This window comes from Bos taurus, chromosome 16 (genome assembly GCF_002263795.3).
Source record: "Bos taurus isolate L1 Dominette 01449 registration number 42190680 breed Hereford chromosome 16, ARS-UCD2.0, whole genome shotgun sequence".
Taxonomy (NCBI): domain Eukaryota; kingdom Metazoa; phylum Chordata; class Mammalia; order Artiodactyla; family Bovidae; genus Bos; species Bos taurus.
Window position 1 is genome coordinate 37,548,761 of NC_037343.1, and position 24,439 is coordinate 37,573,199.

At 33.9% G+C, this 24,439-nt stretch overlaps 1 protein-coding gene across 4 annotated transcripts in view; it reads right to left on the reverse strand.

Annotated features, from left to right (window-relative positions):
• Positions 1-3,367: 3,367 nt before the first annotated feature.
• The window catches only part of KIFAP3 (kinesin associated protein 3), a 153,474-nt gene continuing 132,402 nt past the window's right edge, over positions 3,368-24,439 (reverse strand). For 2 of the 4 annotated variants that reach the window (XM_059875386.1, XM_010813216.3), the window contains one exon: positions 3,378-3,837. In XM_059875386.1, coding sequence (XP_059731369.1) covers positions 3,729-3,837 — 109 coding nt within the window. In that variant the 3' untranslated portion in view covers positions 3,378-3,728. 4 annotated transcript variants of the gene reach the window in all.

The following is a 24,439-nucleotide window of genomic DNA, read 5'->3' on the forward strand; positions in this document are numbered from 1 at the left end:
AAATTGATTAAGTGTGGTATTTTTGGATTCTAAATATCATTAAAACCAAACAACTCTATGGAGCAGACTCCACTATCTTCTGCCACTTGATGTCAAAAGTCTAAGGGCAGTTAATTTTTTGGAAGGTATTCTGTCTTTCTTTTCAGGATTCTTATGCAATTTTAATTCATTTTTGTTAAAGAGCTTTCCCACAGTATGTCAAAATAGATGTCAATCAGTTCAGTTGCTCAGTCGTGTCCAGCTCTTTGCAAGCCCATGGACTGCAGCACGCCAGGTTTCCCTGTCCATCACCAACTCCCAGAGCTTGCTCAAACTCATGTCCATCAAGTTGGTGATGCCAACCATCTTATCCTCTGTCATCCCCCTCTCCTCTTGCCTTCAATCTTTCCCAGCATCAGGATCTTTACCAGTGAGTCAGTTCTTGGTATCAGGGGTCCATTTTAAAAAATGGTTCACATATTGCAGGGGTAAAAATCCTTTTTAGCTGAAAAATATCGTCTTCTATTATCTTTGGCTCTTACTTCTTTTTACTTAAAAAAAAACTCTTTTATTGGAAAATGACCCAGCCAAATGTTTGATGCTCTGCTTTTTAAATCTTCTACATTATTTTCTTACGTATTATTTAATCTGTTATTTTCCTCTGTCATCTTAAGAGAGTTTATCAAATTTTCCTTCCCCATTGCTGATTTTTTTCAGTATTATTTAAAATTCTATTCTTTAATGTAGCTCTATTTCAAGTCTTTATCCCAAATAGTAGGGAGGTTCTGGTATACTCCAAAGAAAACATATATTGAAGTTTAATGTTATCTCTTCAATTTAGTAGGCTGTCATGTATCTGGCTAAAATGTGTATGTGGGATTTTAGATATCTGAGGAGACGCCAGTATTTTCCAAACTTTCATTGAGCCAGCAACAAAGACCCAAAAGAACACAACTCACCTCACTGAAAATGTCAATGTAGCTTCAATGACAGAATTTTGGAAAATTTGTCAATAAACAGGACAAACTGGCTGGATCTGGAAAAAATTCTTCAGGTACTACTTGGCAAAAAGTAGGAAGATCAATCTATATTTCTCTCTTATTCTCGGCTTCATGACCTAAAACATGTGAGGTCTTTAAAACCTTGAAGACCAGGCAGCTAGTAAAAAAATCTTTTAACAAGAAACAAAGACTTTGAAAATAGGACTTCAACGAAGAACTGGCATTCTCTTTTCTGTGAGACCTTCTGACAATCTGGCTTAGTCTCTGAGTGCTGAAGTTTCTTGGCATATTCCTGGTGGCATGGAGCAAGCCCTGCCACACAAGGCCAAGTGGGAGCTTAGTGACTCAAAGCTCTGATCACAGCTACGTGACAGTAGCAAGTTATTTTGTGTGATGTACCTCACACCCATTCCTGAAGTCTCTGTGAAGTCACGGTAGGACACGTGGCTTTAGTTCTACTGTGCTGTGCAGAATTAAGCAATAGGCGTGTTTCATTTATGGAAGGGGCAAACAAAGGGTGGAGCAGTTCTCCTCCTCCCCAGATCCTGAGTGAATGTAACGGTGGCTCTTCCATGGAGAGGGCAGCTGTGATATCAGGAAGATGACCAAGCTAGACGAAGCGGTGTGGACACAAGAGGAGTAAACAGAACACAGGGAACCTGTTCTTGGCCCCATGTGAGGAAGCACTTTAGGGAACTCTGAGAAACAGCAGAAAACTCTTGAGAAAAAATAATTCCCAGCTATAAACCATGGCTTGAAGCCATGATAATTTAGTTCTTAAAGTAAATGTGACTTTTAATTTGTAGTCAAAATCTGGTAAGGCCAGGATGTCTGACTTACATATAAAGGGTATTTCTAAAAGTGCCCAAGGCAAAAAACTTTTGTTTTCTCAAGTATATAAGAATGCTAGATAGTCCTCCTTATTCCTCTAGTCAAAGTTTCCTTCATAAATAATGCAAAGGTAAATTAGTCCAGGCCTGAGTGGAAAGATCACAATTTCTAAATCTGTAGATTTCTAAAATAAAAATTACAAAAATATATACAGGGAGAATGAGCATGTGCATGTAAATGCTGGAGCCCACCCTCGAAGTGTTATGAATTGTTGTAAATATTCTTCCTAAATCAGTTTATAATAGTATGAGGGAAGTTAAGTTATAGAATGTTTGCTTTATCTCTCTAATAATATCACTTCATACTCATATTTATACTTTGTACATATGACAAGTAATAAGGCACAATACTTAGTAGTGAAGTTACTGCATTGGAAGCAAGTTATGTCACAGATAAATACATAAGTTTGGGAAAGTCAATTAATTTCTCTTAGCATGGTTTTTTCCAACTGAAAGGAGTTTGATAGGGTTGTTTCTAAGGCCCTTTCCAGTTTTACTATCCTATAGTTAAAATAGAAACCAAGACAAATAAATACATGGTTTTATAAACACAAAAATGAATAAATATCAATTATGTTGTGAGTTCAAAGACACAAATCATGTCTTAGATTCATTTATTCCCTAAGGAGCATCATATACTTTCTTATATGTAGCAGTTGGTAAGAAAATATCTGTTGACTATATTTTAAGTTTATATGTGATTGGTTTCACAAATAAGTAGATGGACTGAATTACTTCAAAGGCTCTTTCCAGTTCTACTAATTTATTCTTAAAATATGAATCAAGTCCAATAAATAGTATAGTAGACCAATGAGATTTTAAATTCTTGTCTTTGATCTATGAATTCACTTCAAAGCCTCATATAATTTCTTCCACAGCAGGTGTTCAAGGAAATATCTGTATATTGTATTTATTTTATTTGCTCTGTTTTTCAAGTAAGTTTTTCCATATTATAACATGAATGAGTTACTTTCACAACTCATTATTATATCTTTCCACTTCTACCTATCTCGTAAAAACAAGTGAACAAATGGGAAATGGGTATGTAAGTGAGCAAAATATTTTGTTCTTTAGTTTTTGTCAATGAGACTTAGCTTTTCCATAATTTAGACTTCATGAATAATAAAATTAAAAAACCCAATACTAACCTAGTTTCATGTATACTAATATATGTTCTAGGTTTTCTATATTAAAATCAGAAAGACAAAATTAATTTGAATTAACTGCTGAAGAAACTCTACTCACAATGTAATTATAGCATATGTTCCACCATTAATCAAAAAATCATAGTTAATAACTTTGGGAAGCAACCTTTCAGGCACATGGCATGAAATAAAAAAGGTGATATTCTTTTTATAAATTTTAAAGGTAGCACTATCACGTGAAATACTCAAGAGTTTACAAGGGGGAAAAAAGGGGCAGGAAAAAAATAAAATTTATATGCACTCTATATAAGCATGTAACTCCTAATGAAACTCATTAAATAGAAACACATGATTTTTGCCAATTCATTTGTACTTTATGCTTCTTTTTAATAGAAATTAAGTTAGTCAATTAATGTACATAATGCAGTGTTTGTTTTCCAGTCTAGGTGCTTTTCAGCATTCACTTTTGAGTCTCATGGTAAATGGTACTCAGCATCGGGATGTGGTTTGATGAGTGAACAGGGTCAAGCATCAACTGTACTTAACATAGGACAGAAGGGGTTCAAGTTAACCTGCAGCTAACAACAGGGAAAATTAAAGAGAGACACAGACCTGCAAACAGTATCAACATGCATTATTAGGCCGAGATTCAAAGTTAACCCAACCCACACAGACGCCTTCTCAACTGAGAGCACACAAGGAGAGGGATGACTTTATCGAGATCCACAGCCATAGAAGTAAGGTTCATCAGGGCGGAATCCATAAGCTGTGGCAGGGCGTCCAAGAATGCCGACAGACTGGCCAAAGCCATCCATTCCAAGGCTAAAAAGAGAAAGAGGAAGAGTCAGTTATATTCTTCATCCCAATGCAGGTCAAGTAAGAGGCCTGGAGATTTACACCTCCGAAATTCTCTCTAGCAGCAAAATAACTTACGTGGCTGGCTATTATTATTTTTTCTTCTTTAAATTAGTACAGCCATAAAAATGTTTATTAATAACTGTTTAATTCTAATAACATGTTAAAAATGTTAAAAATCTCTGTCACCAGGCATCATTCAGGGCAAAGAGAAAGATCAGAAAAGTTTTAATAAATTACATTCATACATGGCTTATATGCCAGAATATGAAAATATTTTACATGTTAGCAAATATCAGTAATAGAATATGGAAATGCTAGGAAATGATAAAATTAAAACTAGTAGAGTTTTGCTATTTATAATAAGATCTCTATTCCATAGGACTAATCCACTATTAGTAAGGACATGCAATTGAGTTTTAGCAGTAATCTCTCACTCAGAACCAAATCATACAAGACTATGACTAAAGAAGATAAAGAATTTTTTAAAATTTGGAAGTTAGCCAGATTTGATATGCAAATTCTTCTTCTGACTCTTCAATGCAAAAAAAAAAAAAAAAGACTAAATAGTGCATGTTTTGAGTTATAGCAAGCTGATTATAACGGTAGATTGAAGTTACAAATGTAGATTGAAACATGGATAAACTATTACTTAAAAATTTTATCTAATAATAAATTTAGAAGAAAAAGCACTTTTAAAGAGTCAGAGAATTATTAAACACTTAGCAAAATGACAAGATACTTATTTTGCCAGGCAAATGTGGCAGCTCTAACATGCTCATGCATAGCTCATGCAGTGAATGCCAGTGAGCTTATTTCCAAACAAAAGAAATTATTTATAATGCAGAAATGTAAGCTTTGAAAAATAAATATATTTAAATGATTTAAGACTGAGATTATGCTAAATGGAAAGACACTTTCCCCTTTATCAGCAAAATCTCAACGATTAAAAAATATATTCATATAGGCAGTAACTTCCTCTTACAACATAAGATTATAAGTTAAAACACTTTAGAAGTAACTATTAAAATGTTAAGGTTTTAAATAATTTGTGTGCATGTGTTGGATTAGGACTAAATACTAAAAATAAAGGGCATATGTTAATAATTGATGTGAATCTACCTTGCAGGGGAATGGGATTTCTGAAATACAAGGTTTATGTTAGAATCTGTAATGAAAGATCCTGGACAGATCAAACTTTTGGGCTCCTTCTATATCAAAAATTGTGTCTGTTATTTCTAAAAGCTGTTTGAAATGTTTAAGTCTGAATTTTATTTTGAAATGCCAAAATGTAAGTATGTCCTTCCCACTTTGGTCCCATGAAAAAAAAGATTAAATTTTCTGATAAAGGGAAATTATTACCCTAAGAGGCAGCTTTAAAGATGTTTTAGAAATTAATGGAGTCCATGACTAGACACATCTGTATCAGTTTAAAAACAGGAAAAGTTGGCCATTGAAAAATTTTCCCTTGAAGCACTAAGGCTAACAAATACTCATGTAACTAAACAACTCTCAATTACATAAAGGATGGCTATATAGCCTGTGGATTTTAGCTCCTTTCCTTTTTCATCTTTCAGCTACTTCCTCCTTACATTTTAAAGCATCTCTTCTGAAGCTAAATAGCAGGAGACTTAGGTAAAACTTGATTTAATTTTGTCTTTATCAGTCTAGCAGCTGTGGTGAGACTACTTTCAAGAACTTGGAAACAAGAGGCATATGATTGATCAGTGAATATATATGCAAAAGTGCCTTCAAAACAGAACATCTCACAACAGAACAATATGACCGCAATTCTATCTAAAACGTGATGATGATACTGAGAAGCGAGTCTGTCAGCCATGTTGGCACAGAATAAGGAGCTCTTCAGAGGCAACGCTGTAGTAGAACCAACCCAAGCAACTCCTTGGTGTGACTTATAACATCATCAGGTCTACATGACCATTTTCACAGGCTTGTCCTCATTGAAGAAGGGGCCTCAACAAAGGTTCTGAGTCTGAAGTTATTATATATTCAAACTGCAAAGCTATTTTTTATTTCTATGACCAATAAGCAAATGTCTAATTACTCTTTCCTCATATGACCTGCCAACAAGACATTAAGTTTATCTGCCTGATAATTATACTTTCATTGTAAATTGACAAATGGATATTGTTTTTATGTCAGTCACATTTTTTGATAAGAATTATGTATCCCCATGTCAGTGAAAGTAAGACCAAACCTTGAACATCAGAGTTTGAATTTCCAAGCCTGCAGCTTTACTGTGATAAACTTTTATTTATGCACTCAACCCAGTGACAACACACAAGCCGATTTTTTGAAGTTCCATAAATACCATTTGGGAAAATTTTTCAAATAAGAGAATTTGAAATCAACTCATAAAATGAGTTTTTCTAAAATTATCCATCATGATCGAATTGCTGTTTAAAGAATATCTGAAACATTGTAACCAGTTTGGGTGATAACTCTCATGTAAGTCCTACATCCTTTTATATTATGAAAGATCAATCATATCCCTACAATTAATATCTTCTAAGTAAAATTAACTCTGAAACAGAATAGTTTGATTCTTTAGTCACTTATTTGGTTCTAATATAGTGGGGAAGTTAGACTTCTGGGGATGCTAAAACCTGGAGATAGATATTCTTTTGGGACATGTGGATGCTTTATTTTCTCCCTTGGCATAAAGATGTAGCCTTGTTAATGCTGAATCTGGTTCAAAACCAGGAGAGCCTAATGTAAGTTTTCCGAATAGAAGCAGATAGATTATATAAATTCTGCTGGAAAGGGATAGACACATGAAAATAAAAGGAAGTGTCACAGCAAAAACTGTCTTTTCCTAATCCACTAAGACTTGACTTAAGAGTACACAGTATTAAAGCCACTTGCACGCCGTCACCAGGGCCCTTGCGAACCAAGAGAAACTACTGTGATATGCCGTACCTGCTTTTGCTCTATGTGACCAACCTGCTTCAGACGAGACTTCGTGTATTTGGCTGTTTATATTGGAATTTTACCCAAACTTGCATGTGTGTTTCTGTAAGTAGGTAGTCTCTTCCTGGTACCCTAACCTACATAAAAAGCTGTGTGTTCCTTTAGATTAGAATATGCCACCACTAGACCACGTTTTCTTTACAAGACTGATTATGTGGTGTCATTTCACCTTTACTTAACCTCAACATCCAGATATCATATTCTAGACCTCTCAATTAGAAAAATACCAAACGCAAATACTGTTTCTTGAAAATATATAATTCTAAAGAAAATGGCTACTGTTTGCTGTGGAAAGACACCTAGGAAAGGTAAGACCCCCTCCAATCCATTTGCTATTAAGTTTCATGTCCCAAGAACAATGATTTTGGGGTACTTAAAAAAAATAGTAAGTTCTTCCTAAGTAAAAATATATATTTAAAGTTCAAATTGAAACCACACCTAGGTTTTATTTTTAAACAATCATTTAGAGATCTAATTAGCATTCAGCAAGCAAAAGACTAAATTTTCTGTAATATTTACAAGGCTTCAGAATAAATTTTCAACAGCATTCATTAGAATTATAAACTTGAGATGATTCAGAGAGGGAGGAAAAAAAGAAATCCAGATATGACAAGTGATGCTTCACATGCAGCACATGACAAGGGGATGGCAGCCGGCAGGGAGTCCTAGGCACTCCGAGGCGCTGCTGAGACTTCTGTGCCAGAGAAGATGGCATTCCTGTAGAAACAGAAAAATCACCTACCTCTGGCTGTTTGTGAGGCTTAATTAGTGCGTATTTGTAAAGCACTTTGAAATCCTTGGGTGAAAAGTGCTGCATAAGTGAAAAGCATTATCATTATTTTATTAATGTTAGATAAAAGCAATGCAAGTTTTTTCTTCTTTGAAATTTCCACGTCAGCAAAACGAATGCAAAGCAAATCATGAATATGTTAGTGGATACTGCAGGAAAAAAAAAGAAGGATACACTCAAGTCAAGTTCTCTTTTCACAGACGCATAGTATCTTTGACTTGTAAACATTCTTAGAAATAATCTATTCTACCCTTTCATTCACAACACCTTTTACAGGGTCTATACAGTTCTTGTCATAACACTTCCATCATACTACACTGTCAAGGCAGTTCACCCCTTCTATAGATATATCAAACCATTAGAAAGTTCTTTATGATAGTGAGCTGAAATCTGGTTCTATTGGTCCTAGAATTACCTTCTCAAACCACACAAGAAGTCTAATTATTCTTTAATATGACTACTTTACAACTCTCATTTAATCAATCCTCATGACATGATCTCTAAAATCATTTGCTTTCTAAAGCATTTTGATTTTTTTTTTCCAGTATTTATCTTAAAATAAGCTGAAACGAAGGCAGTACTTATGTGGTCTGAAACCAGCATAGAACATAAAGATGAGATCCTGTTTCTGACTCTTCGCTAATATAGGCCCAAACTGTGTTGATCTTGAATGAAAATTTTAAGGTATCATTACTGCAATATGGCTTACATTGACTGTGTATGTGTACAACTGTGTGTAATATACACATGGACACACATGAAATTGATAACTTAAAACTACCATGTTTAATTTCATGTTTTTAGCTTGGGTCTTTCTTTGGGGATTCTGTTCTCCCTATGCTAAAATCTTTCATGACAATATATTTACAAGTAGGAAACAGTGATATATTAATTATCTATCTTTGTGATCTATAAGATAATACTGAAGGCTGGAATTCTTTTGGGATTGTCAAGTGAAAGGATTTAGCATTTTTTGGAGGAAACAGCTCCAGGATATTATAACACTGTATAAAATAATTTAGTAATAGTCTTCTAGAACAGCTCATTCTTTTTATTAATTACTCCAGTATACTGATCATAGAACCAAAGTCAGTATGTTTATCTTTCTTTCTAAGTAGACTGTAAATTTATCATCAGATAAATTTATAATTTCAGCTTAAGTATGATTTGTCACGGGAAGTTTATGTCTATGTCCTTTGTACATCCATCCATTCAAATAGTACATGAGTTTCTATAATGTGCTAAATATAGTGTTGAGAGTCAATGTTAAAAACAAAGGATGTGGTGCTTGGAAGGCAGTAAAATAAACAAGACATGGTCCCTGACCATGGACTGGCGGCAACTAACACGGAAACAAAATCTGATAATATGCTGTGTTACCCTAGTACATTTATAAATTACCACAGAGGAGAATAGGATCAAACATTTAATACAATGTGAGAATATACCAGAGGTTGTACAAATTGTTACAGGAGAATCTCAAGAACTACAAAGCCTTTATAGAAAACACTTTGCCTTTTAATGTATCTGTCACTTCCTGACATAGTAATTTGTTGTAAGCACCATGAATGGTAAGAACTATCTTATCTATTGCCTTCCCACTAGCATCTAATATTATTTCTGACATGGAATGGAATTTCAAAAAGCATTTGATTGCATGAATGGATGAATCTTAAAGGAAAAGCAGGATTTCACAAGTGGAAAGAGAAAATTCCTGGTAATGTGACAGCCTGAGCAAGAGAAAAGGCTGAAGAAGAGCAAACGATTTGCAATGGAAGCAGCAGCAGGAGATAAAAGGCAGAAAGAGGGAATTTTAAGACTGGATTTTGAAAGCTCTTCATATGCCACATGCGTGTGTCCATGCTAAGTCACTTCAGTTGTGTCTGACTCTTTGTGACCCTATGGATTATAGCCCTCCAGGTTCCTCTGTCCATGGGATTTTCCCAGCAAGTATACCAGAGTGGGTTTCCATGCCTTCCTCCAGGGGATCTTCCCAACTCAGGGACTGAACCTGTGTCTCTTACATCTCCGTATTGGCAGGCGTGTTCTTCACCACCAGCACCACCTGTGAAGCCCTCATATGCCACACTAAGAATCAAATACTTCTGGAGAATTGTCAGTGGTTTTTAAGAAGGGAAACAACTTACTTCTGTGTTTTAGAAAGATAACTGGGGTGACAAGCAGTTGAGAAGCAACAGCACAGGGCACATTTAAGAGAATATTAAGGCTGTCCATATGTGAAGTACCGTAAGTCTGTAGAGGCAATGGCAGAACTAACTATGATCAGATATGCTACATTTCATGACAAAAAGGTATCTTTTCTCTTTTGAAATGGATTTTTAAGCTATACCTTTACTATTTATTAACTGAGAATGAAGAGAAAGAATTTCAAAAATGGCCAAAAGTTTGAAGCTATAATTAACTGGAATGAAACATTTTTTACCCCTTTAATATGGGAATATGTTTCATCAAATAACTAAGAGGTTGTAGTACTCCATGTATTAATAGAAGAAATCAGACTGTAGAAGCAGTTTGTCTTTTTATTGAATAGGAAGAGTTGGGTTATTCTGGCACAGAGAAACATATTTTTTTCTGGAAAGTCATATATATAGCAACAAGAGAAGTGTGGATTGAATGAGATAATGCCTATAAAACTATACCTAACACTTGTATGTTGTTGCTGTTGTCGTTCAGTCGGTAAGCCATGTTCGACTCTTGAGACCCAGTAGACTGTAGCCTGCCAGGCTTCTCTGTCCATGGGAATTCTCAGGCAAGAATACTAGAGTGGGTTGCCATTTCCTTCTCCAGGGGATTTTCCCGACCCAGGGATCAAACTTGCGTCTCCTGCATTGGCAAGTGGATTCTTTACCACTGAGCCATCTTTGAATACAATACAAATGAGCCACATTTATATGCATTATAAATAATGATGCATTATTTAATCAAAATATGTGTTTGCAATTTACAGGTCTACCACTAGATGGAGAGCTTGCTTTATCACTGAGTACCACTTTTACAAAGTTTGAAAGCAAGCTTCATCAAATTTAAGCTTCTCAGCATATTTAACATTGACAGAATGTGGTTTCCATTGCTTTTTCATATAATTTATATATTCAATTTATATATTTGATATAATTTATATATATTTAAGCAGTTGAATTAAATAGGAATCTCTTATTATTCATTTACAAAAAGTTTGTGAATGAGGCGGCATATGAAAAGAACAGAAGATGCTGATTGTCCTGGACACTGAAAAATGTACTGCATTTATAATGTTAAAGTACTACTGTCACAGGAAAGCTTCTAAAATTATCATTTAACTTGTCAATAACACTTTGTTTCTATAAATGTATATACAGTAGATAGATATTTTAGGTTGCTCAAAGGTGTTACTTTTTGTTTTTGGCTTGAGCCTTTGTATTATTGAGAAAAGGAGTAGAGTGAAGCAGTCTTTTAATGAGTTTCACCAATATATGTAATTTAGCTGACACTTTCCATTTAGTTTTCTTTTAATCTTTTATATGCATGATTATCACCTTTTCCTTTATTCTGATAAAATTAAATGGCTAGAGAATCTTCAAAAAATCATATTCTTTGTGAAATCAAACTAAGTAATAGTTTTCTCAAAATTAAGGGTAAATGATAGTAGGAGTGGGAGGTTGTATTTAATGTATAAATTTGGAACTACTAAAAATTTTTTTTGGAAAAGACACCTGTCAGTTCTAAGGGGAAAATACCACCTCAGGGGTAAATCCTTTCAATTTCAATTTAGTTACTCTACTCAGATGCTTCAGATAAAAACCAATTTGTACTAATGATAGAAAAAGCATGTGTAAAATAGTCATTGATTTATTTCAAATTCAAAGAAGTTCCATTTCATGGACACTCTCCTAATATCATTCAATTTATACTTATTATACATCTTAATTTGTTATTTAACCCATCTACAAGCCTAGTTTAATGATTATATTTTTCATGTGGAGATATTACAGTTGGTACTTTTTCATATTATATTATCTAGCCCTTTTTATTTTTAAAAAACTTTTTACAATCTCATTTAGATTCTTATATTAACTCCAGTTCTTGGGCACCCTAGGTCTTTTGCCATTGCTTCTGACATTTCTTCATGACAGTCTCTTTCTTCAGGAGCTTCATAATTTTTTACTGTGTTCAACTTTTAGGTTTTTTTTGTTGTTTTTTGCCTGTCTGCTAGCTGTTGAGCTTGGGAACACTTCTACTGAGAGGTTCCATATTTATCATACATCAAGGTCCTGGGTTTCACTGTCCTGAAACCATTTGAAAGATAATTTCTTGACTTGGGGTTTCCTGAACTAGATGTATAGTATAAATTCTGACTCCACATGTTTGCATGGACCAAGTGTATGATTCCTCTCCCTCATGAGTGACTATCTTCCCCATCTAAGACCCTATCTAGGGTCTGAGGGCAGAAGACAAATTTTAGTTACTTTTCTGGGCTGGTGAATTAAAATCATCTAGTCCTCTTTTCAACTGAAGAGAAAAAGGCAGCTTGTTGAAGTTCCAGGCTCTATATAGGGAATTTAGAATTCAGTTTTATCTTTCTATACCATGTAACCTATACCTAGTTCAATATTCTTGTGGTAGGTCTTTTGTGTGTGTCATGTAGGGTTATATTCTACCTTTTCTATATCTATATAGGAAGGGGTACCCAAGTCAGGTTAGTTTACCATCTTGCTGGAGTCCCTTCTACTTTACTCTTATTAATCTGCTTTGCACATCAAAGGAAACAATTTATAAGTCCTATATTTCTGTGACTCAAAACTGGCTTTCTTGAACAGAACAATGACTTGAAAGAAATGACTGGAGCTGACAAAAGATATTTTCTTTTCTCTTATCTGTAGCAGTGTTGTAGCGCTCTAATAGGTGCCTCATAGAAGTTGTCAGATGTGACTGTGATGCTGGAGTGAATTCTTACTGAAATCTATAGTGGTCTCAAAAGTTCTATAGCAATCTTTTAATGAAAGTATATCATCTTGTAATCTTTAACTTGAATTTCTTCAATTTAGTACAAGGACTTCTTGAAATTAGCAGTTCTATAATATCAAGTAATGCCTCAGTTCATACCACCAAATGTTAAGGGAACTTGCTGAGCTGCTTAAGTAACCCCTAGGTCAATAAACTGAGTCATTAGCACCTCTTTTAAAGAATTGTTTGTCTGTTACTGGTTCAACATTTATATAATCTGTCATAATACTTTGGTTTTTTTAAGGTACAAAAATTACTGCTGTAGGCTTAAAGTAGAAAGTTTAAGTAGCGATGTTTTCACAGTGATAGTTTGACCATACTGTCTGGTATCGAGTGAGTTAAAGCCTGAACACCACAGCTAATTACTATATAATGCTAACCTTAGTTGCTGGTTCATTTTGAGACTCTTTAAAATATGAACTGTGTATTTTACCCCTATGCACTCTCTTAATGATTTGTTTTTTTAGACTGAAATCACTTCCAGCCATCAGTTAGGCTCTTGGTCTCTACATATGCACTTCTCTAAGCACAAATATTTCTTTTTCCTATTGGTCTGCCAGCTCTGTCAGAGCAAATTTCACTTTAAACTAAATGCTATGATACTTAAAACCTCTTGGATTACTCAGGCTGCTAGTGTGATCTATGACCTTCCAAGAATGACAGCTGAACTTTCCAATTTGCTTATACTGCTTGGGGAACTAAAAGCACATGCCAAAGAGAAAAATGTTTCTGATGCTGAACAGAGAGGAGAGTTCTTGTTGGAGGTGGGAGCAGGAGACTATTAAGTACTGAAAAATACTAATAAGAAATGAAAAGAAACTAAACATGCTGTAAAGTCTAAGAGCGCAAGCGTAATTCAAAAGTTAATGCTGGCATTAAAAACTTTTTAGTCCAGTTAAAATATGAATAATGACCTTCAGTAACTGAAATTTAAACACCAACCAGAATCTTAGGAAGATAATGCACTATCAAAATGAACAAGTTCAAGAGATGGAACCAAAATGATCACAAATACCACACCTAATGGGCTATATCAACTCCCCATCATTCTTTATAAAACACACAGAAACCCGACATCTAGATATAATTGAAGAGGTAAGGTAATATCATATCTAATATGCATGTTACCCCTACTGACATATCAGTCTCTTCTAAATTAAAAATTAATGTTATGCTTCTGGTAAAACCTGGTCTACAAAGTCCTTAAATAAATAATACAGTTTGGGAATATTTTTATACAGTTTTGAAACTTTTAACTTTCTTTTACTACCTTTCATAAGAGGTACACAAATGTTAGTTGTAAAAAAAAAAATCTTAAAAATCTTATCAAATATATGTTAATATAAAGTTTCCAATTTATGCCCTAGTCTACTTATTTATTTGTCTCAGTAATTTTTAGGCTAAGCAGCCTTCAAATTACCTTTGGCTAATAAAAATCAAGTGGTGATTGATAAAGACCTTTTTTCATAGCTAAATCAAATTAAGTAATATTTTCCTAAAATTGAGGGCACAAATATGGATACTAGAAACTATATTTAAACAAATTAAAAGCGCATGTTTTTAACTTGATTCTAAATGAGTTTATAATATCAAATATACAACGAGCATTTCCTTACATTATCATGACATTCTGTTTTTTAATAAGAAGATTGACTTATTCTTTAAATTCTATAGTGCTTTACAATTTTCAAGTTTCATACACATGATTTCCCATGATCCAATAAAAACACCTTTGCCCCCACCCGCATCTTGCCCCTCCCCCTCCCCCTTCCCTCTGGTAACCACTAGTCTGTTCTCTATATCTGTGAGTCTGCATTTTTGTTTTATTCACTAGTTTGCCGTATATTTTAGATTCTGCATAGAAGTGATATCATACAGTATCTACTTTTTTCTCTGACTTATTTCACTTAGCATAATTAAAACATATACTGGGCAGTGATATACAGGTATATTCAGCCACTAACTCAGTAGTTTCAGTAATCAATACAGGTCAGATAAATATTCAATAGTTATTTAGTGCCTTCTAGAGCACTTAATGGAGAAGGCAATGGCACCCCACTCCAGTACTCTTGCCTGGAAAATCCCATGGATGGAGGAGCCTGGTGGGCTGCAGTCCATGGGGTTGCTAAGAGTTGGACACGACTGAGCGACTTCCCTTTCACTTTTCACTTTCATGCACTGGAGAAGGAAATGGCAACCCACTCCGGTATTCTTGCCTGGAGAATCCCAGGGACGGGGGAGCCTGGTGGGCTGCCGTCTATGGGGTTGCACAGAGTGGGACATGACTGAAGTGACTTAGCAGTAGCAGAGCACTTAAGATCTCAGAACATTACATAATACACCAATACTGCATTTAGCACTAGAAGAACAGGTACCAAAGTAAATCTCTACTCAAATTTTATAAACTCTCTTGGTTCCCAAGAATGCATTTATTATATTATAGGTCTGTACAAAAGAAGGTAAATTCATTTTCTACTTAGGTCTAAGGCTAATTTTCAGTTGTCAAGATACAACCTGATTGAAGCCATCCTGGTCAACCAGGTTGCAGTCTTGTGATGCTGAAACAAGGTATTTCTAATATTTTCTTCATAGGATGGGGCTAAGCACCTTTTGCAAGCACTGACAAGCAAATTCAGTGCAGACTGGAATGCAGAAGTATACAATTCTAAAGATTACTTTTCTGACTGTGTCCCCTTACTATATTTTAAATTGAAGTTATTATTTTCAAAGTGACATAAGGAAACACACTTTTTTTCTTTAATCACTGATGTAAATGGCATTTTTCTCCCTTGCGATTATGTTTACAAATTCAGCAAAACAAACTTAAGTATGAGCTTATCAACAACTCCTGCATTTTATTAAAGTTAGTGGGGTGCAATGACCTCAAAACCAGAATATCTGGATATGATTTATGTCTCTACTGATATAACTTGTTTCAGTCTTTATCTGTAACTTTCTTTGTCACGATTTTTCTTTTTTTGTGTGTGTGGTAAAATAATAATGGCTATCCCTTTTAACATCTCTCTGCCTTGAGATTATTGTATTTCCAAGTCTCTTACAAGAACAGTACAAAGACTCTTACAGCATGTATTTGGTGTTGTTATTGTTATGACATATGAAAATGATAGAGCCTTCCCTAAAAATACTTAAGAAATTCTGGCTCCTGCCATATAATCCAGACTGTTAAGAGATATTCTATCATACTTGGCATGCTTCTTACACATGCTTTCTGTTTGCCTTTACAGAGCTCTTACATAATTCATAAAGATTTATGCCAACACATAGGCAACTAATTGTTGTTGCACTAAAATAATGCCATGGCCAATCATATCTTTCTTTACCATAGTGAGACTGGACTGCTTATATAAATAAAATTATTCAATCAAAATCCTTCAGATGCTATGTCAAGATTGATGCAAATGATACAGCACCTTTAGGGATGAATAATATGGGGAAAGTCTCTTTACACGCTTTTTCATCTTATTTTATATTCTGGGAGTTTATTTTGAAAGTAGTAAATCAAGGATAAAGTTTTTCGTTATTCCACACAAATCATCACTTCCCACATCGCATAAATTCCTGTACTTAGGTTTACTGCTATAGTGTTGGCTTTTCTTTGAAAAGGGCACAAGGTTATAAAAGTGTTTAGGGTGGGTATTTTCATTCTGTGATGTTCGCTGTCTTGGGATTGTGCCAACCTGACAATATGGGATACATAAGCAAAGCTGGGCAACTATGAGGAGAATTCTTCAGAGAGATGGGAATGTACCATAAATTTTTGAGATCACAGGCAGTACAGGGTTTTAAGTAGTATTTCCAACGGGCACATAGGTATATCTCTATTAGTTATTTCAAGTATAAAGGACAAGGAAAGATTAAAAATTGATTTAAAATGATGATGGTGCCCACCTGCTGATGAAAAATACTACTTCCTTCCCCCAGATTTTAGAAGAAAAAGGCAAGATGCAACTGTAGGATACTGACATAGTTTCTGTTTTCCCTTAGATTATACAGAGAATGAGTTGAGCTATATTCACCCAATATTTATAAAGTCCTTAAAATCCAGAAATCCTAAAAAAATAAAACATTTTGAGACTTTTAAGAATTCCTGCTTTTTACTACCTCAAGAGATTTCAGCATGGAGTTTAAGCACCCATGTGAATACAGCTTTATGGGGTTTCTTGTATCAGTTTAAGTTACAGTTGTAATTTAAAAATTTACTTGCCTAACTATGATCATAGAAGCCTCCTCCCATCCTTTCACATTTGAGGGGCTCAAAAATTAGCCACTTGAAATTGTCCACACAAATCTGGATTCCTTTTTAAGATTGCTTTGCCTTTTAAGTTCTGACAGGCCAATATAAAGGTGCTTTGTTTTTGGCTGGAAAAACCTGAAATGGAAAGATTTCTGAAACAGTGGGATGTATCAACTTTAGATAAAGCTAAACAAAAAAGACTGGCTTAAAAATATATTAAAGTATGTTATATTATTTGATACAGAATGCAGACTTATGTCCACAAAAGAGATGATATTCAGAAAATCATTAACTATGCTCCTCTCTATATATCTATTCAAAAGACTATTTAAAGCCTTTAATTTTGACTATAAGCACAAGAAAGCATTTGTTGGTTATGCCTCTCTAGTCTGAAATACGTAGCTTTTATGTAAAAACCAACATAGACATACATAGATTTTTACGTTCACCAATAATTAATGATAAAAGTATAAAGTTTAGAAAAATGCTAATCATTCTTTTCAAACACAAAAACAAAGCATCATTTAAAAATAGATTCTACAGCAGAGTGTCACATTTGTCTCTCTGAAGTAGATCTGAGTTATATTTAGTTGGCAGAGCCGCTGAATACTTAACGAGATTACCAAGTGATTTGGGCTACCACTGAAAAACTTCATATTGGCCTAAAATTCCTACAAGTAAATGAAGGGGGTGACGTAGGATGAGATGGCTGGATGGCATCACTACTCAATGGACATGAGTTTGAGCAAACTCTGAGAGCTAGTGAAGGACAGGAAACCTGGTGTGCTGTCGTCCATGGGTTCGCAGAGTTGGACATGACTTAGAGACTGAACAACAACAACAAAATCTACAGGATTATAGTTCATAGTTAATCCCCTTAATTCCAGAGTTCCCTTCCATAACCCTCAATGGAGGCTTACTGCCTTTTTTTAAAAATGAGAAAATCTAATGCATTTTAACAAATCTAAAACTCTTTCAATTAAAAATTTTCAGAATTCATCAACAGCTATGATATCAGCATTAAAAAAAGATCAATGACTAAACTGTTTTCTCTCTTGTTTCCTTGGAAATATCTACCTAACCATACCTACCTCCTTCCTTCCCTATCTACCTTACTATGTAAAATGAAAGCTTTCTACTGAGTAAATCTTTGCTCATGAGATAGGAGACATCAGAAAGCAAAATTTACATCAAGCTCTTTGACACAATATCTCTTCAAATCTCACTATTCAAATTATGTTTTGTAGGACACTGACATGTTTCTAAAGAGGCGTTCTATTACATAGGTACAAAAAGTTGTTGTCTGAATCAGTCCCTCCAAAGTGCTTACTGTTATAATGAAGTAACTGAATTCTAGTGAATCATCAGACCATTAAAGAGCAGTATTATTAAACAGCCTATATAAAACTCAGGAGGTTGTATTTTAATAATAATGTAATTCTTTGCCAAATATTGCACTGCTTAGGTTAAAATGCAAAAATATTAATCTGTTTACTTATTTATCTAAGAAAATTCATCACAATATCTTTAAAAATTATTTTTATTTTTTCTGGTTTTGAAATATTATTAACATATAATATTGTCATTAGATTATCTTTTTTCTTCTGGAAGAAAATGTTAAAGGTATAATCTTTTGTTAACAGAAATAAGTTAACAAATAGCATGCTCTTAAAAAAGTGTCTATGATATTATGGTATTCTTCTCTAATGATTAATTGGTGTTGTCTAAATATTAAGGACAAGTAAAAAATGTTTAAGACATTTATGTCATGGGGACACACACACACATTTAACCAAGGTGTGAGAACAATATAAACGTTGGCAGGAACATGTAGAAGACCACTGGTATATAAAAACTGACACTGTACTTAGTATTAATTATTTAATTATTTCAAAGCCTGATAATACTATTACTTTTAAAAATCTTTTTAAAGAGTGAAATAAAGAATAATAAATAGGATACTTTAAGTCATTTCAAAAAACTATATTTTAACTCTGAACTATGGATATCCTTTCTCAATGGGAAAAAGATTATTTCTTATTGATTTCTATCCTTTGAGCCCATCCAAGTGTTTCTAAATTAAAAAGGTTACTGAATAAAATAAATTTTAAATGTTAAAAATAAAACATTAAATGTACATTCTTACTTCTATTGTATTTTTATTCAATACTCTATAAAGTTATTTTCATTCATCATCACAGAAACTTCAAGTAAAAATTAAAAGTTTCTTTTGGAAATAAAATAATCTCCAATAGTATATAATCTGTTCTTCTGATAAACTGATTATCAACAGGTCAACTAGATAAGACCCAATAATAAGAAAGTAACAAGATCAAAAAACCTTTTATTCATTTTAAGTATGTGGTAAAGTTTGTTTCTACAAAACATAGGCTATTTGACAATGAAAACTAATATAAAGCTTGTAATATTTGTTTAATAATACTGCTCTTTAATGGTCTGATGATTCACTAGAATTCAGTTACTTCATTATAACAGTAAGCACTTTGGAGGGACTGATTCAGACAACAGCTTTTTGTACCTATGTAATAGAATGCCTCTTTAGAAACATGTCAGTGTCCTACAAAACATAATTTGAATAGTGAGATTTGAAGAGATATTGTGTCAAAGAGCTTGATGTAAATTTTGCTTTCTGATGTCTCCTATCTCATGAGCAAAGATTTACTCAGTAGAAAGCTTTCATTTTACATAGTAAGGTAGATAGGGAAGGAAGGAGGTAGGTATGGTTAGGTAGATATTTCCAAGGAAACAAGAGAGAAAACATTACAAACTTCTTTTGACAATAATTTTTTAAAGCTAGAGAAAGCTTACATTCAGTATAGATGGTACTTTTCAGTATAGGTATATTCAACTGGATATGTGGTAGTGTAACACATGTGCACTAAGATTTTCTTAAGCATAACAGTCAAGGCAATCACCTTTATGTATACAAATTACTACAATTAAAAAGGCAGTTTTTTATGTTATGTAGGTTACTAAATTTTCCTATTTAGCTTAGGCTCCTACCAACAACTTTATATTACAAGCACATAATACTATATATACATCTTGATTATATATTTAATAAATATTACACATTGTGCATTTGAAATGATTTTATTTACATTTTAAAAAGATCACAATGGTTACTCTGGTGAAAAAATGGATTGCAAGAGAAGGTAAATATGGAAGCAGGGAAGTCAGGAGGCTATTTTGAATGGTTCAGGTGACAGATGATGGTGGCGTGGACTAGGGTACTAATGGTGAATATGGAAAGAAAAGGCCAAGTTTGAGACAGTCTAGTAATGAAAACAACAGGACTTGTAGATGATTTGCACTGGAGATAGTGGTAATAGTGAAGAAAAGGGAGGAACCAGGGGAAACTCTAAAGTTTATGGCTTGAACTTTGGTTGACAGTGACATTTGCTGAAGTGGAAGATTAGAGCAGGCACCTATTTGCATGTGGGAAACCAAAAGTTAAGTCTCATGATTTTACTAAACATTCAATTCGGTATATTAAATAGAAGAGAGGTATCAGATAAAAATACAAGCCTTTAGATAGTATTAACATTTAATGACATGGGATCTGGATGAAACCCTCTATCTAGGTAGTGGGTGCAGTTACAGAAGAGGGCTCCCCTAAATGATAGGGATAGAGAACAGGGTCGAAGTTCTATAGTAACCAGCATTTAGTGGTGAAAAGGAAGTGGCTTATCGAGCAGAGAACACTGGGAAGGAATGGAGAAGATCCTAGGAGGAAAGTTAAATGGGGTGCTTTGAAAGCTGAAAAAGGGCCAGTTTCAAAAAAGCAGGGCCTGGACATGTGTGTCAAACACTGCTGAGAGTTAAAGACGAGAACAGTCCATGGATTTGGCAATTTGAAGCTTATGAATGTTCTGGACAAAACTGGAGAAACAGAAGAGTGAATGGGAGTCTTTTGAGATGTACTGTACGAAGAGAAATGAGAAATGGGTAGAGGTTGGAATGTGATGTTGGGGCAAGGAGTTTAACTTTGGAGATTCCACACTGAGTTTATATGCAGACAGGAATGATTTAGTAGAAGGGAGAAGAATGATGACATGAAAGAAGACTTCAGGAAGGCAAGAAGGGATGGGGTTCCAAGTGAAATGAATCAACTGGACTTTGAAGAAAAAGGCACTTTCTTCACTGTAATAGAGGGAAGAGAGTGAGGTGGAGTAAAAGTAAGAATAGACACCTGGAGGTAAGGAGATAAGCTTGGGCAAGCTGCTTAACTCAATAAGCTTTGGTTTTCCTAATGTCTCCTTCTCTGAGTTGTTGTGAAGATCAAATTAGACAAGGGATATAATAATAGCAATTAGCATACTGTCTGGCACTCAGTAAATATATTTCAATAAATGCCACATTATCATTAATCAGCATATCTCAAATTATAGACAGATTTGAAACAACTTTAGAGAATAACATTTTAAATAATACAATTAGAATAAAGACTAAGTCTGTATGGCATTGAAGCCTGCATGTTTCTGTTCCATTCTAGCAATTTCATTTAAAATTGAACTGGATGGTTTACGTTATAGAAATGAACTTTTTGGAGCAGTTTCACTTGTTTAAGATTTTTCTTTCATTTTTTAAAGACCAACAAAAACTTTAAAAAATTGTTTTGTGCAGGGATTTTCTGTGAACTTTCATGTCCAGAATTTTGAATGGGTTATGGACTGTCTGATGCAGATTTAAAAGTAGTGGAAAAACAAAGAAGAAAACTACTTAACAGCCCCCAATACCCTCAAATACAGAGTCTAAAAATTCTGCTTTAGTTTCCATCATTTTTTTCCCACATGCAAACTTTCATGTTATAGTCTAACTACACGTAGATAGGCTTATTTGGAAACACTAATTCTAAAAGCACAAGCTACAGTTTTAAAGTTCAACATTTCTACATTATATCAAATATCTTCTGAAAAGGCAAGGGTAGTGCTATACATCCTTTTCTCTTAAAATTTTCAAGCCATTCTTTTTTCTTACCCTTCTCCTCTTATTGGGGTAACTAACAGGCACTTTACCCAAAGTGTGTCCTCTGTTTTGTCAGAAGATCTGACTCTACTTCCCCAATTTAGAATCTTATTCTGTGCTTCAACATATTTTTCAACTGTTGTTTTTATGACAGTTATATAAATCAATGAACTGGTATTACACACTGCTGATGAAAATAGAAATAATTTATTTTGTGAAAACAAGTGGCCATAACAGAAACTGACTTCATTGGTGAGAAACCAGAAGCAGATTTCTTTTATATATTTTAGAACATTTCATATTTATGTATAATGTGATCTATGTAAACATAAAATATTAATAAAATATATTTATCAATGCCCACCATCTAAATTGGCATTCTAAAAGTGAATTTCTTGACAGAGATAAGTTCCAGCTACCAACCAGTAAATAAGTCAGTAATAAAGATAATAAGTTGAAGTGAAAAATAAATTTAGCAACATATATTAACTGAATCAAATGATTAATGCTTCAACTGGGGGGGTTTCATTGTAGCAAAAAATAAATGTGACTTTATTGTACTTCACTATGAAGATGTATATGTTTAACAATGTATAAGATTCAGTTTGCTTAAATGTGATTTTGAATTTCCACTGATTTATTCAACAGATATTTATAGCATTTCCAGTATTTGTAAGGACCCATATAGTAAGATGGTTCGGTGGATACCTAAAATGATGTAAGAATAGCTCTTACAATGTACAGGTCAAGTTTTTTGAAATCCTTTAAATACTATGAAATCTTCTCTGAAGTCAAAAGTGAAAAATAATGTTCTGACTTATTAAATAAACTCATTAAGTGCAAATTTATGTTGAAACTGAATATATAACATAATCCAAGAAATAAAAAAACTAGCTTCTTTATTTGAGGAGAAGGAGAGGTTTGAGCTTTCAAGAGCATTAAACTAGACCTAATTTGAACACTGATGGTAGTACATGTGCATGTGCAGTCACTCCCTCACCCTGCCCCTCCTCATATGCACACCTTTCTCCTCTCAGCTTATTAACATTCTAAATCTTTCTCCCAGGTTTGGCCTTGCAACCACTTACTTGATAAAATAGGTCACTCAGAAAGGAAGAACAACCAATAAAAGGAATTACAAAGACAACAAGATTAAACTGATTGCCCTGTTTTCATACACTGTAGCTGAAATCTGCAAATATGCAGTTGGCTGTGTTTTGGCATTTAACAGCATGCGATCAGTAAGGAGGAGGAAATTTTATTCTCATTAACGGTTGCAGATTTACTGCAGTGAAAAAGGGCTATGTAACTCGAGATGTGACAGTACAGAAAGATCAAAGCCTTGGACTGGAAACCAAATAAACCCTCTGGCTACTTCCTGCAAGGAAAATTCACTTTGGCAATGTAAAACAGAGCCCAGTTAAAAACTACTCTCAGTTTTATGAGCTGTCATAGCAGCTCAAGTGGTTTGGACCGGTTGAGTTTAGAACATTTTATTTCCTTGTTTTTGTCTTAGATACTTCTGTAAGCAGTTTTATAGACTTTAAAACACACACACACACACAATAACAAATAAACAAAAAAAGAAACTCTTTTCTTTTGGTTGAAACTGAGAACGTAACCACTAAACTTATTAAAACAGGCAAGTCTTCATTTGCACATTCCTTTCTCATTTACTACAGTTTAATATTTTGCCATTAGATTTATTTGGCAATATACATTTACTTTAATAATTCATCTGTAATCTGTACAATCCCTATTCAAAATAAGTGCAAATCAGTTTACAGAACCCATATGGCTCATATCTGAGGGGTGAGCTATTTGTAATAGCACATCTGGAAGGTCTACGGGCAATATGGAGAATATGGGAATTAATTAACTTTACACTAAAAAACCTATAGGCTCTAAGTTTCATCTATTTTAAAAAATTATTTAAGAAAAAAAATTTGGTTCACGTTTCTAATACAGGGGCTTTCAAAACAATTAATCGTAAATACTTTAAATCACGTTGTTAAATCAATCAAAACACAGACAGGCTAGACAAACCGACCCCTAAGTTTAGGAGTAAGCTCAGATTCACTGGATTCAGACTTAAGGGAAATAAAAGATGACATGCTCTATTTTCCTTTCTCTTTTATTTTTCTGGAGGGGTGGTAGTGCTTATCAACCAAATTGCTTATAATTTAAAAATTCTCATTAGATTATAAATAAGCAAGTCTTTGTAATGTGTATCCTATTCTCTTAAAAAAATTCATTTTTAAAAAAAAATAAGAGCATTTTATTGGTCAAATTTATCATAAAAGCAGTCATCCATGCTTAAGGGCTTTATCCTTTCTTTTTAAATTTATAACTCATTTCTGTATATCTGTACAGCCAACAAAAATGCTATTAATACATATTAAAATGAATGAACTTTAACACTGGATAATCACACTTAAATGGTGGTGATATAATTAAGTTCCTAGTCATGACTGGATGAACTCCCATGTCATTTCTTCTGGTACAAAACTACACGGTAATTGATGTGTTAACATTTTTAT